This window comes from Sminthopsis crassicaudata, chromosome 3 (genome assembly GCF_048593235.1).
Source record: "Sminthopsis crassicaudata isolate SCR6 chromosome 3, ASM4859323v1, whole genome shotgun sequence".
NCBI classification, from domain to species: Eukaryota; Metazoa; Chordata; class Mammalia; order Dasyuromorphia; family Dasyuridae; genus Sminthopsis; species Sminthopsis crassicaudata.
The window spans coordinates 402,628,768-402,641,497 of NC_133619.1; the positions used below are offsets into that span (position 1 = coordinate 402,628,768).

At 36.6% G+C, this 12,730-nt stretch overlaps 1 protein-coding gene across 1 annotated transcript; it reads left to right on the forward strand.

Annotated features, from left to right (window-relative positions):
- Nucleotides 1-5,855: 5,855 nt before the first annotated feature.
- On the forward strand, nt 5,856-9,111 carry LOC141559607 (olfactory receptor 10N1-like). Its single transcript, XM_074297396.1, has 2 exons — nt 5,856-6,754; nt 9,087-9,111. The coding sequence occupies exons 1-2, from the start codon at nt 5,856-5,858 to the stop codon at nt 9,109-9,111; spliced, it is 924 nt and encodes a 307-aa protein (XP_074153497.1).
- Nucleotides 9,112-12,730: the final 3,619 nt, after the last annotated feature.

The window sequence follows — 12,730 nt, forward strand, 5'->3', positions numbered from 1 at the left end:
TCCCGTAAACTAAGAGCAACATTAAGACATATCTGCCCCGCCCTCCTCTAGGCACTGACTGCAAACTACGTGCTACATTCAAGGGACGGTCTGCAAATTCATTACACCACATTTAAACGTTTACCATAAATGGCTCCTATCTTCGGCCAGAAGCCTACCTAACAGGTCAGGGATTCTCAAAGTGTGCCCTACCCCTGGGGCTCTCTAAAAATCTTTTCCGGGGTCCTCAGAGATGCTGTTTTCATGATACTAACAGTACTTCTTCCTTGTCCAATTACATGGCTATGGGAAGCTAGATGTTCTTCATAAACTTCAACTGAAACAAATGAGAATAGATTGAATGCAGAAGCTGATAGAATCTAGCTGACAGACATTAGAGATTGGCACCCCTGCCCCCAACAAAAAAGCAAAACAATTCCGCTTTTCTCTTTGTTTTTGTTTTGGAAAAGGATTATTTCTGTAAAATCATGTCACTTGTTAAACTTATGGGTTTGTTATTGTTATTTTATGAATTTTTATATATGTAAATGTGCGTATATATATGTGTGTGTGCATGTATATATATATATATATATATATATATATATATGTAAATTTACGATAAATTACATAAATTTCAAGTCCCACATTCTACAGGAAGTCTTAACAAACCCCACTTAAGAGGCAGTACTAGCCTTTCTAATTATTTCCTATTCATTCAATATATAACTAGTTTTATTTGTTTGCTTGTGGTAAACCCCTTAAGAGCAGGGACTATCTTTTGCCTCTTTTTAATTTGATAATGGCTTAGCAAAGTGCTTTGAACTTAAGCAGGAGCTTAATAAATGAATTTATAATAGTCCATAAACATTTATTGTATTGACCACTTCTCTAAGAGTAAACACACAAAAAAAGACACAGTCCCTGTGCTCAAGGCGTTTACAATCTTAAGGGGGGAAAGGGAGTTTAAAAATGAGGAAGCTGTAAGGCAAGGAGGAGAGGAGAGGAGAAACTATGGCAGAGAGATGGAGAAGTCCATCTTGGGCAAATTAGGAGTTGGATGGCCTGGGAGGATTGGGTAGGAAACCTTTGCTCTCTAATTAGAGGGGCTGATGTTGTCTTTCAAGATCATGAAGTTCCTGGAAGTGTGATGGAAAACTCCAAAGGAGAGTAGCAACTATAAGCTATGAACAAAGTATTTTGGAAAGCCTCAATCTTTTTTATATTTTAAATGTAGAAGAGTGCTGAGATCATAAAGTTTGAAAAATATTGCCTTAAGCCAACCCTGAAGCAAGGAGGAATATGAGTAGCAAGACAGCAAATTAGGAAGTTGGGCAGGGGAACAAAATCTATAAAAGTAATAGTCCTGATTTGTTTGTCATTTCTCAAGTCTCTCTTCCCCTGTGATTCACATTCTCTGGTTTCAGGGGAGAAGGGAGAGAAAGGGAGGGCACTAGGACACTTAGCCAGAATTTTCATTAACAGGAAAGTTCCAATTGCACAGCATAACCGAGTTTATCCCATGACTCTAGCACGGGTTTCCTTGGTATAAAATTATAAGGTGTGTTTCCTCTTACAACTGATAAAGTGTCACAAGTCTCATGACTAAGAACATTTCTGCTCTGGGGTTTCCTTGATACAGAGACATCTAAGGCACTATCAGAAATTGCTTATAATGCTTTCAATCAGGCCTTTTGGATCAGAGAGGCAGTCAATAAACATTTATTACATTCCTACTGTATGCCAGACACTAGGCTAAGTGCTGGATCATAATCATTTTGGAAGATGTATATCTTGTGTACTATGGTTTTTCCGTTTCTTAATCCCCATCATAGTTGAAATCTAATTAATTGGTCCCTCTGCTCAGTGGGCTCCCAGTGTCTGGGGATGGAAACCCAGAGGGAGACGAAGACCATTTAAGCTTTTGGCAGTATGGAAAGCGTTGCAGCAACACCTGTGTGTTGGGAATTTGCTATTGTAGATGAGGGGAAAATTTCAACCTTTTTGTCACTCTATGTCTGAAGGATGATGAGAAAAAAAGGAATATTTGGTGTTTCAGCTAGGTCTCAGGCCTTGACACATGGAACCTAAATAGGTTCAAGGATTGAATTGAAGAGGTGCATCTACCTTTGAAGAGAAAAACATTTTTCAGCTTGTTCAATCATCCTTCTTGGCCAAGTGAGTATTCTGAACTTCCCTTAATCCTTTTGGTCCTAGCTTCTTAGGCCCATTATGGAATAAGAAATTGTGTTCAGATGATGGAGGAGAGGAGAAAGCATGCCTTCAGGATCACCCCAAGGCCATTACTGAAACATCAAAGACAAGAATGGAACACAGTGGGTACTGTGAGCTTCTTTTTATCCAGGGCTTTCAATATTTTGATCCTGTTGGCCAAACTTTTTAAAACTTTGAATAGACTATAAGTGCTTTGCTCTGCTTTTTCAAAACAGTCCCTACTTTCCCATTTCTACTACCACCACTTTTACTTCTTTCCAGGAATCTGGAAAGATAATCTAAAAGTTCTCCCTGACTCCTTATCTTCCCACTCCACACTACCCCCATCCTACAGAGATTAACCTTTCAGAAGTATTTTGTTGTTGTAAATTCATGTCCACCTCTTTTTGATGACCCTCTTTGAGGTTTTCTTGGCAAACATACCAGAGTGGTTTGCCATTTCCTTCTCCAGCTCATTTTACAGTTGAGGAACTGAGGCAAACATGGTCAAATGGCTTACCTAGGATCACATTATTAGTAAGTACCTAAGGCAGATTTGAACTCAAGAGGACTCAACTTCCTTATTCTAAGCCCAGTGCTTTATTCACTGACTCACCTACTTGAACCTCCTTAGGTATAGCTCCAATCAAAGTATTTTCAAAGCATTTTAATTTCTCTGAATGAAAACCTCAGTCTTACTTAAAAGTCCTGTTGTAATTTAGCCCTAATTTTGTTACCTAACCTTATCTACTATTTCCCTTCACAGATCCTACATTTCAGCCAAAAGGAATTATTCAACATTCCCTAAATATAGTCAATAAGAGAATGTTGAAAGAGATCTCATATCTTTCAATATGTAATCGAAGAAACTACAATTCTTGGTTTCATTATATTCACCTCAAAGAACTTCCTTACTCCTGTTAAAATTCCACTTATCCTTCAAGTCAGATCAGAAACCATCTCTTCCAAAAACCTTCTTAGCTTTCCTATGATCGATGTGCCTTAAAATGAGCTCTTATCAAGTTTGCTTTCTGTAACAGGTCAGAAATCTAGAGTTGAAAGGCATCTCAGTCGCTTTAGAAAGGCCCTCTAATTTTACAAATTAGAAAATTAAAACCCAGAAGAAAAGTGATTTGCCCAAAGTAAAAAATTAGTATCAGAAGTAGAATTTGAATCAAAATCCTTGGACTTCAGAGCCAAGTTCTTTCTGCTATTTATACTCTTATCTCCTGCTTTTTACTGTGGTTTTGTCACAGAGATTGGTGTTAGTATTGGTCCTTCTCTCTTGAAGAGGACCAAAACATCAGTAACGTGATGCCATGACATGCAAGTGAATTGGGAGGCTGTGCAAGATGACTTTCCTCACTTTCTCCCCAGAACCATTTGGATCCAGTAGCAAGATACAGATCAAGACCATGGAGATGGCCCTAGATGCAGTGGGAGACCTTAGCCTTTTTGCGCTAATATCTTTGACAGGTCTAAATTTGATTGAGACAAGGCCTAATCAATGATTAAAGGAAGGTAAGAAAAAAATGAAGCAAAGAACGGTCTTTTTTTACTTAGTAAAAAAAAAAAAATCAATTTGGGAAGGGAAGACTTTCAGGATTTCTGGCCAAAATAGAAATGATTGTTATTTATATTCACTATGAGGCAATCAGATCTATATTTGGCCATTGGACCCAGACGTGTCTGGAGAACAAGATAGTGACTTTGCACAGATCTTCACTTAAATTAATTCACTTGAAAATGTAGGCATTACCTCCCTGAAGTTATGATCCTCTTCTAGAACAAAGGAGAAACAATAATCTCTGTGAGTAGGAGGTGCCTCACTGAGGACCAGGCTTCTTTCTTTTCTTCGCTCTCTCTCTCTCTCTCTGTATATATATATCTTTTCCTCTCTTTTGTTCTTTTTTTCTTTTTCCTTTCATTTGTTTTTTTCTTTCTTTTTTCTTTTTTCCTTATTTCTTTCTCTCCCTTCCTTTCTTCCTTTCTCTTTACTCCTTTCTTTCTCTATTTCTTTCCTTCCTTCCTTTCTTTCCTCTTCTAGAACAAAGGAGAAATAACAATCTCTATGAGTAGGAGTTGTCTCCACTGAGGACCAGGCTCCCTCCCTCCTTCCTTCCCTTCTTCCCTTCCTCCCTCCCTCCCTCATTTCCTTCCTTCCTTCCTTCCTTCCATCTCAAAAAATATCTTGGGATTAACAGGCTAGATTTCTTTCTTAAAGACCTTGTCTTAAACCCAAATCACTCTGGTTTTCATTAACTGACCAACAAAAGTTTTCAGGTCAAGCCCTACTTGGCCTTTGCTTGTCTTGGTTGTTATCTTTGCCTATGTCCTATCTCCTCTATTGGATCAAAAGCACCATTAGGACAGATACTATTTCTTTTTTTTTTTAAATCTCTACTCAACACAATGTATTATACAAAGAATTAACCAATCAATAAACATTTATTAAATGACTAGTGTGTGCCAGGCATTGTGCTAAATCTGAGATACTTAATAGATAAAAAGAGATACAAAAAGAGAGTTTCTGTCCTCAAAGATCTTACAATCTAATAGAGGACACTACATGAAAACTAATATATGCGAAGCAAGCTATGTACAAGATGAATAGGAAACTATTTACATAGAGCTCTTCTTAATTAGACATCCTTTAAATCTTCACATCAGCTATTCATATTGAACCCCAAATTATTTTTTTATTTCTACAACAGATCATTCTTCTTTACTTTCTGAGTTGACAAAGCAGCCTTTAGCCTTTATCTCTGTCTCCGATTTTTCTTCTCCCTTTACAAATCTGTCCCTTAGTAATCACGTTCAATCCCCCTCCTTGAATTGTCAAACTTCATTTTACAGATGTTTAACACCTTTCAGAGGAGTGTTTAGGACTTATCTAAATGTTATATTCAGTACCTAGTACAATGTCTAGTACATAGTAGCTGATAAATGCTTGTCAGTTGAACAATTAACTATATAACCACTGGTTCCTAACATAAATAATTTTCTATTATAGCTGAGGCTACTACATGAATCTTTATTGTGCCCCATTATTTTTATTCCAAGAGGTTTAAGAAAACTGCCTCAGGTTTGCCCATTTGTCAAATGTAGCTCCATTGATTTTTGGGAGAAAATTATTATTGCCATATTTATTGTAGATATCCACTTGTTCATTTAGTTCCTTTTAAATATTTTTCTAAAATTTTCCCAGTTTTACCTTTACATTCTCTGAGTGAAGGGCATAAAGATAAAGACCCAAGACATGTCAACAAAGGCCCTGAGTTTGTGCCAGCTCTGCTTCCAATCATCTAGGTGAACTCAGCAAAATGACATTGACTCTCTAAGCCCTAATTTACTGTAAAACAGTAAGAATAATATACACACTATCTCTAAGTATTGTTGGGTGTTTTGTAAACTCTGATGTGCTAGATAAATGTCAGCTGTTGAAATAGCTGAAGATATTACTTCTTAATGGTATAGAGCAGATTTGCTTTCACAGCCTATTGGTATTTTTTTTTTATGATCATAAATTATAGATAAAACTGTTGTCTTTACCTAAAAACATATATTTGTATCTTGCTCATCAAATTCGTCTTCAGTTTCTGACACCTTCATTCACATTTTGTGGTTTGTTGCCTTTCTCCAGGACTAACTTTCCTGTGAAGATGAAAAATCACACAGAAGTGACTGAGTTTACCTTACTGGGAATCCCTCACACAGATGGTCTGGAGACTATATTCTTTGTCCTCTTCTTCTTCATCCACCTCTTTACCCTGATAGGGAACTCACTCATTCTCATGGCCATCTTATCTTCTTCTCGCCTTCATACTCCCATGTATTTTTTCTTGGGACTTTTATCTATTTTTGATGTATTTTTCCCTTCAGTGACCTCTCCAAAAATGCTATTGTACCTCTCAGGGAAAAGTCAAACTCTCTTTTATAGAGGCTGTGCCTCTCAGCTCTTCTTCTACCATTTTTTGGGGTGTACCGAGGGTGTTCGATATTCTGTAATGGCTTATGATCGTTTTGTTGCCATCTGTCACCCATTGAGATATACAGTCATTATGAACCCCAGAATTTGTGTGGTCCTGGTTATCATTGCCTGTTTGATGGGTTATATTGATGCCACAATCTTGACTACATTCACTTTTTCATTACTCTACTGTGGCCCAAATGAAGTGAGTTATTACTTCTGTGACATTCCTGCTGTCTTACCTCTTGCCTGTGCTGACAGTTCCCTAGCCCAGAGAGTAGGTTTCACTAATGTCGGTCTTCTGACATTAACATTATTTTTCACTATTTTTGTCTCCTATACCCGCATTGGGATAGTTATTTTGAGAATTCGTTCAACTGAAGGCAGGCGCAAGGCCTTCTCCACTTGCAGTGCCCATCTCACTGCAATTATGTGTGCCTATGGATCAGTTATCATTATCTATCTACAGTGTACACCAAATCCCTTGCTTGGTGCTGTGGTTAAAATATTGAATAACCTTGTTTCTCCTATGCTGAACTCTTTAATCTATTCTTCGAGGAATAAGGAAGTAAAGAGAGCCCTGAAAAAAGTGTTGGATAGGTCAGGAATCATTGTAAAGGTATAGCTAGTGGGCCAGGTCTGTTTCTCACAATTTTCTCTTCAAATATTGTTCTTTTTTGTCCTTTCTGTATTCTTTCTAGGGAATAAAGTGATAAGAGTATTTTTTTCTGTTATTTCCACTTTCTTCTATATTTAAAATCTGAGATATGGATATTTTAATAACATCATTTTCCTACAATGAACCTTAGATACAAACAATCCTCTGAATATAGAAACTATGTTACAGATGTGAAAGCTCTAGAAGTGCTAACTAGACATTCAAAAAACCCCACTAGTAATGTACTAAGGCATGAAAAGGGTTGCAGTTTGCCCTGTTGGAGGGGGTGTACTTCAAGTGATTTAAATTATTATTGAATAAGGCAGTTTTTAAAAGAAGAGGTATCAGGTTTATATATGTTTTATGTGTCTGGCTTTACCTGATGGCACTCCTATTTTAGAGAACATAAAACAAAAACAAATGACAGACAACGCCCTTGTAGTGATTTATTATAATCTAAAAATATTAATGGGATCAAAGAAGATGAAGTGGTCTCTAAGAGCTTGTTTTCTATTGCTATAAAAATTATATGGTTATTAGTAGAAGTATTTTTATCGGTTTTAATTTGTTTTTAACCAAGAAAAACTTTTCTCCAATTTTTAATAGAAAAAAATTGTAACTTTATTTTGAGATGAGTAATCAAATTATGAGCATCTTTTAACAATGACTCTTCATCCTTATTGTGATGGTTTTTGGATTTTAGTATAATTTTGATCTTTATTACAATAATTCCCTCCTTACCGCATAGTTTTTAGGTTGCACTCTGTACAGAAATAATGCAGCACTTTGTAACTTCTTTGTAACAAATATTATTTGTTTCAAGTTGTTAAAAAAGGAGACACACTATTAAAAATGTACAGACTATTGTTTCATCATATGCTATTCCCTGGATTTGTGATTCTTGTGTATTTCATGTCCTTTAAGAACACTTCTGTATAATGGTTTTTCATATTGAAAAGAATAAAATACACACACATAGAAAGAAAAAAAACCCCACTAGTTTTGCCTTATATATTTCAGCAATCTGAAGCAAGTGAAAGAAGTAAGGAATAGGAAACAAAGGTTCAATCTTCTAAGCATATCAATTTATTAATCATTGCATGCCAATTGTCCAACAAACTAGGAGAAAGCTCCTTCTTCAGCTTAGAGCTCGACCCTGAATACAAGGAATGAGAGATGTTTTTATACGTTAAATATATTTTATACATTAAAAACAATTAATCAAAATAAAATCATTACAATTGAGTTAAAGTTATAGTTGAATAAAGGAGAAAAGATCTAATCATAATTTAATATAAAAATGAAAGTAAATTAGGAGATGCAATATATTATCTGTTATATCAGAGCAAAAAGAGAACATTTACTTTGGGAGCAGCAAGGAAATTTCATGAGCTCCTCATTCCAAAACCATATTAGTCGTAATTTTCATATTATTGGTGTCAGGAAGAGAACAAGGTATGGAGCAACTCCATGTATGTGAAGTTATGCTATTCATGGATAATCATTTTAAAGAAGACAGCACAAAAACAAAATCTTCCTACACATTAGTGGCTGCCAGAGATGTTCCTTTACTTTAGGAGTACAAATATCAAATTAATCTGAATCTCTTTAATACTGAATAATTATTTTCCTAATCAATCCATCAACAAGTATTTATCAAATGTTTACTCTGGGCCAAGTGTTATGCTGAGTGCTAGGAATAGAAAGATAAGGCAAAATCCATCCTTGCTTTCAAGGAGCTTAAATTCAAAATACACAGTAATTATACATATACATATGTATATATAAGTACATAATGAGAAGATATAATGTGTAGTGAATACTCTCTGGACTCACTCTCCTAGATCCCAGGCAATTCTGGGAGATTGTGATTTTTCTTCTCTAAATGTTTATTGACTGGAACCCCCTCCCTTCACCCAGACCACTGAAGTTTTGTTTCACCAATTTATATCTTTTATCAATTCTTTTACCAAGTGATGTTTACTTCAAAGACATAGAAAGACTACAAGTACAAACACTCATATTTCCTATACCACCTCATTCTCTAGGGCTACTTTGTTTAGATTTAACACACTTCTTACAAAATGCTGTTCCCAACAAGGCTCAAGTTCAACTGGAGAATTAATATCAAAATGACTCATTGTTTCTGATGTTGTTGAATTGGTTTCAAAAGGTCACTTTTCGCTCCTCCAGGCTTTGAGGCAGGGCTAACTACAAAACATGGCTTAGACTCAATTCTAGGACACCTCATACCTGGTCATCTAGTCACCTGGAACGTTTGCTATCATGACTTCTAGAAATTCACAAGAATGTAATTTTCAATTCCTCCATTCAAAATGAAAGAACAAATGCCAATGAAAGGACCAAGATTTCTTTTCAAAGGGCCATATAGTTGACTCTGGAGAGAAAAAGCCTAAGTTTCTCTCTTTACATCATAGTCTCTTACTGGGAAATTTCAATAAAGGACTAAAATCAAAAACAGACTTCATGAGAGATAAGCAAGGTCTTTTGAAAAGCTACCCATACTTTCACTTCCACAACTATAGCCAGAATTTAATGTTTGCCACACAATTAGCAGACCCAAGTCAGTTACAGACTATTTTCTCCAAAGCACTTCCCACTACATGTTATCTTGTATCTATTAGAAATAGGACCCACAGCTTCTTCCACATGAAGAGATGCATTGGGGATATTCTCTGTAGGTACCAGTCCTTTACTACAAAGAATACTTTAGAGGAGAAGGCATTAGCAACTGAGAGAAATAATAATTTGAAAGTGAACAGTGCTTAGTTAATTTTAAAGCATTCATTTGATAAATTTTATTTTTAATAAAAATTCCCTTGGCTGCAACAGAGTTTACTCAGCTAAGCATTAAAAATTTTGGTTATTTCTGTTGCCCAAACTTGCTGAATATTTCAAATTAGTTATTATTACTGCTATTTGTATCTTTTTTTATGTGTACAACAAAATCTAGCAGCAATAACAACAAAAAAAAGAATTATGATTCCATGCAATTTTTAGTTTAATAATGTGAAAAATTGCATGGAAGTTATTAGATGTTATTAGAAGGCTTACCCTTCTAGATTTTTAGACATTTTGTGCTATGAGCCTGGCAATGCTTAATAAATGTTATTTGATCAATTGTTTAGTTTTACCTTTGAGAAAGGCTCAAAAATAATAAGAAGCAATAATAGATTTATTTTTAGTCATTTATTAATTTAATTACTGTATTGGGAAATTAATCTTTACAGTCTTGTTTGGATTTAGAAAATGTAAAAATGCCAGCAACGTTTCCTGACTCCTAGATGAAGATCACAAATGAAGGTACATTGCTAAGTAATATTCAATTTGGCTTTGATGCAGAGTAAGGTTAGTGAATGGGGGCAAGCATAACTGGGTACAAGTTCTCCCTCAGAAAAGCAATTATGTAATCTTGGACAAGTTACCTAACCTATGTAAGGCTTCAGCTCCCATATTTGTGCAATGAGGGAACTGAACTTGATAATTTTTGAGATGTGTTTGAGGTCAAACGTTATTATCCTATGATCATATTTCAAATGATGAACTAAAGTTATAGGAGTTAAAGCTGATCCTTTAAGATCATCCAGGCAAACTTTCTAATTTTACAGATGAGAAACTGAGGCACAGAGGCTTCTAAACCATGGTTTGGCTGGGGGCACATTGGTAGTAACAGAATTTGAAGACACAATTTGACTCCAAATCCAATTCTCTTATAAGGTCTTTGAGGAGAAGGACTATTTTCAATCTCTGTCATTGTCTCTCCAGAAACTAGAACACTTTCTTGAACATGATAAACATAAACATAAAAGTAAATACTTAAGAAATGTTTAATAAAAGAATGTATCAGACTAAGTATTAACTAAGATTTGCAGTTCAAAGATTATGATTAACATCACAAAATTTAAATGCCATCTTATTTAAACAATTGATTATGATGAAAAACAGAAAAATAAGCTGAGTTTTTATTACTTGTTCTTCCTTCCTAAGCATTAGGGGCTTCATTAAGCATTGCTCTCTCTGAGATCGGCATGGTCCTTAACATACAGGCTACATGGCATAAGTGTGAAGGAGCAGAAGCCCTCACAGCTGTGAATCATAACATACTTGAAGGAGTTGCAAACCAGCTTTTATTGATGCAGATGTTGATGAGGTAATAGGGGAACCTCAAAATGATGAGGTAACTTGGACCAAATCATGAGATAAATATCTAATAATGAGGTATATACCTCAATAGGATTAAGTGAGGTCTAGTGGCAGGATTTGGGGTACAGGGAGTCACATGGAGCTCCCCTGCAACCCCCTTAGGATTCGGTGCAAGGATACAAAGTTAAATCAGGTCTAGTGGCGGCGAGAGTCCCCTGTAAATGAATTTACAGGCCCGAAAACCTAGATGGGTAAAAGATGTTTATTGCAGGGTTTGGAAGCAAGGTTCAGGTCTGGTTAGTAAAAGGCATTAGATAGAGGAAGATATACACCGAAAGCTACGGGGACAGAGAATCTCTGATGCAAGCATCTTGGCTGGCATCTTTCAAATCTCTGAACCAAAGATGATTCTAGCTTTGCTCTTTTTATCTGCTTGAAGAAATAATGGGCGGAGCTCAGGTTAATTCCTAGAAGGCCAGATTTTTGGCGGGCTTTATCCAAGCCAGCTCAGATCCAGTGGGGGGCTGGGTACAAGCCCAGACTAGTCTGACTAGATCTTGTATCAAAGGTCCAAGTCCCAAAGGAAGTTGTAGATCAAACAAGGAATACCAAGGGGTTACCCCTCAACAATGTTGCTTGTGGATTGGGAATGAAATAATTGGAGGCAAGAGGGAAGAGGAAGGAAGTCAGAAAACTCAACTGCCTCTCAGGCTCTCATTATCAGTAGGAGTAGCAGGAAGCCAGAGAACCGCTCAAAGCTGTCTATGCTGCATCCCTTCCTGGATTACTCTGTGCCTAGCCCATTCAATATAGTATAGGTGGAGCCCCAGAAGGGAGACACCTAGAGTTAACAGGCATCCCAAGTGGAGATCTAGCAAGAGGACACACCTCTCGCTACCTCAAGGAACCTATTAACAATTCCTTTAACTTCTGCAAGATACAACCTCCTGCCTCAGAGGCCAAGCCCCTTTTTACCTCCTGGGTTTGCCCCACCAGCAGAAAGCATACAGGTGTTGAATCTTGTGAGATGTCATGGAGGCAAACTTTCTAACAAATGGAGAAGAGGATTGTAGTCAGAACAGACATTTTTTCTAAGTCTCTCATCAGTCTCCTGGCTTGGCTCTTTGATGTATTGGAGTATTTAATTACCCCAACTGAAAAAGTCTTACCAAGTTCTCACTTTCTTCCTCATGGGTTACTGAAGGAGCTCACCTGAGAGGATCCTACTCACAAGCTCTCAAGGGCTTCTGCTTCTTAATTTCTTGTGCTTTTTGTGTCCCTATTCAGGCGCCATTTGTTACAGGACCAACCAGCTAGTGGCTTCTGGGAATTTTGATGCTGATCAGCAAAAATGTATCCCTTCATGTGAGAGGATGATAACAACCCAAGAAGATTGGGAGGGAGTTGCATTCTCTGACTCTCTCCTCTTCCCTCTTGCCTCCAATTTATTTCATTCCCAATTCACAAGCAACATTTGCATCAGTAAAAGCTGGTTTGCAACTCCTTCAAGTATGTTATGATTCACAGCTGGGGGGGCTTCCAGAGAATCATCCTGCTCTTTCACATTTAGGTGTGGTCCTTAACATGCAGGCTCAGAGAGAGTGATGCCTCATTGTCCCTAACACCTAAGGACATATATCTGGGTTTTTGTTTGTTTTTAACTTTTATTTTATAATAAGACACACATATACACATATATATGTCTACTCATATGTATGTGCATGACTATGCATGTGTATAAATAA

Bases quoted from the DNA above. Each gene is read 5' to 3' on its own strand.
- LOC141559607 (XM_074297396.1), top strand. From the start codon at position 5,856: ATGAAAAATCACACAGAAGTGACTGAGTTTACCTTACTGGGAATCCCT. The intron at 6,755-9,086 runs GTTGGATAGGTC...CTGGTCATCTAG, and splicing joins AAGAGAGCCCTGAAAAAAGT to TCACCTGGAACGTTTGCTAT.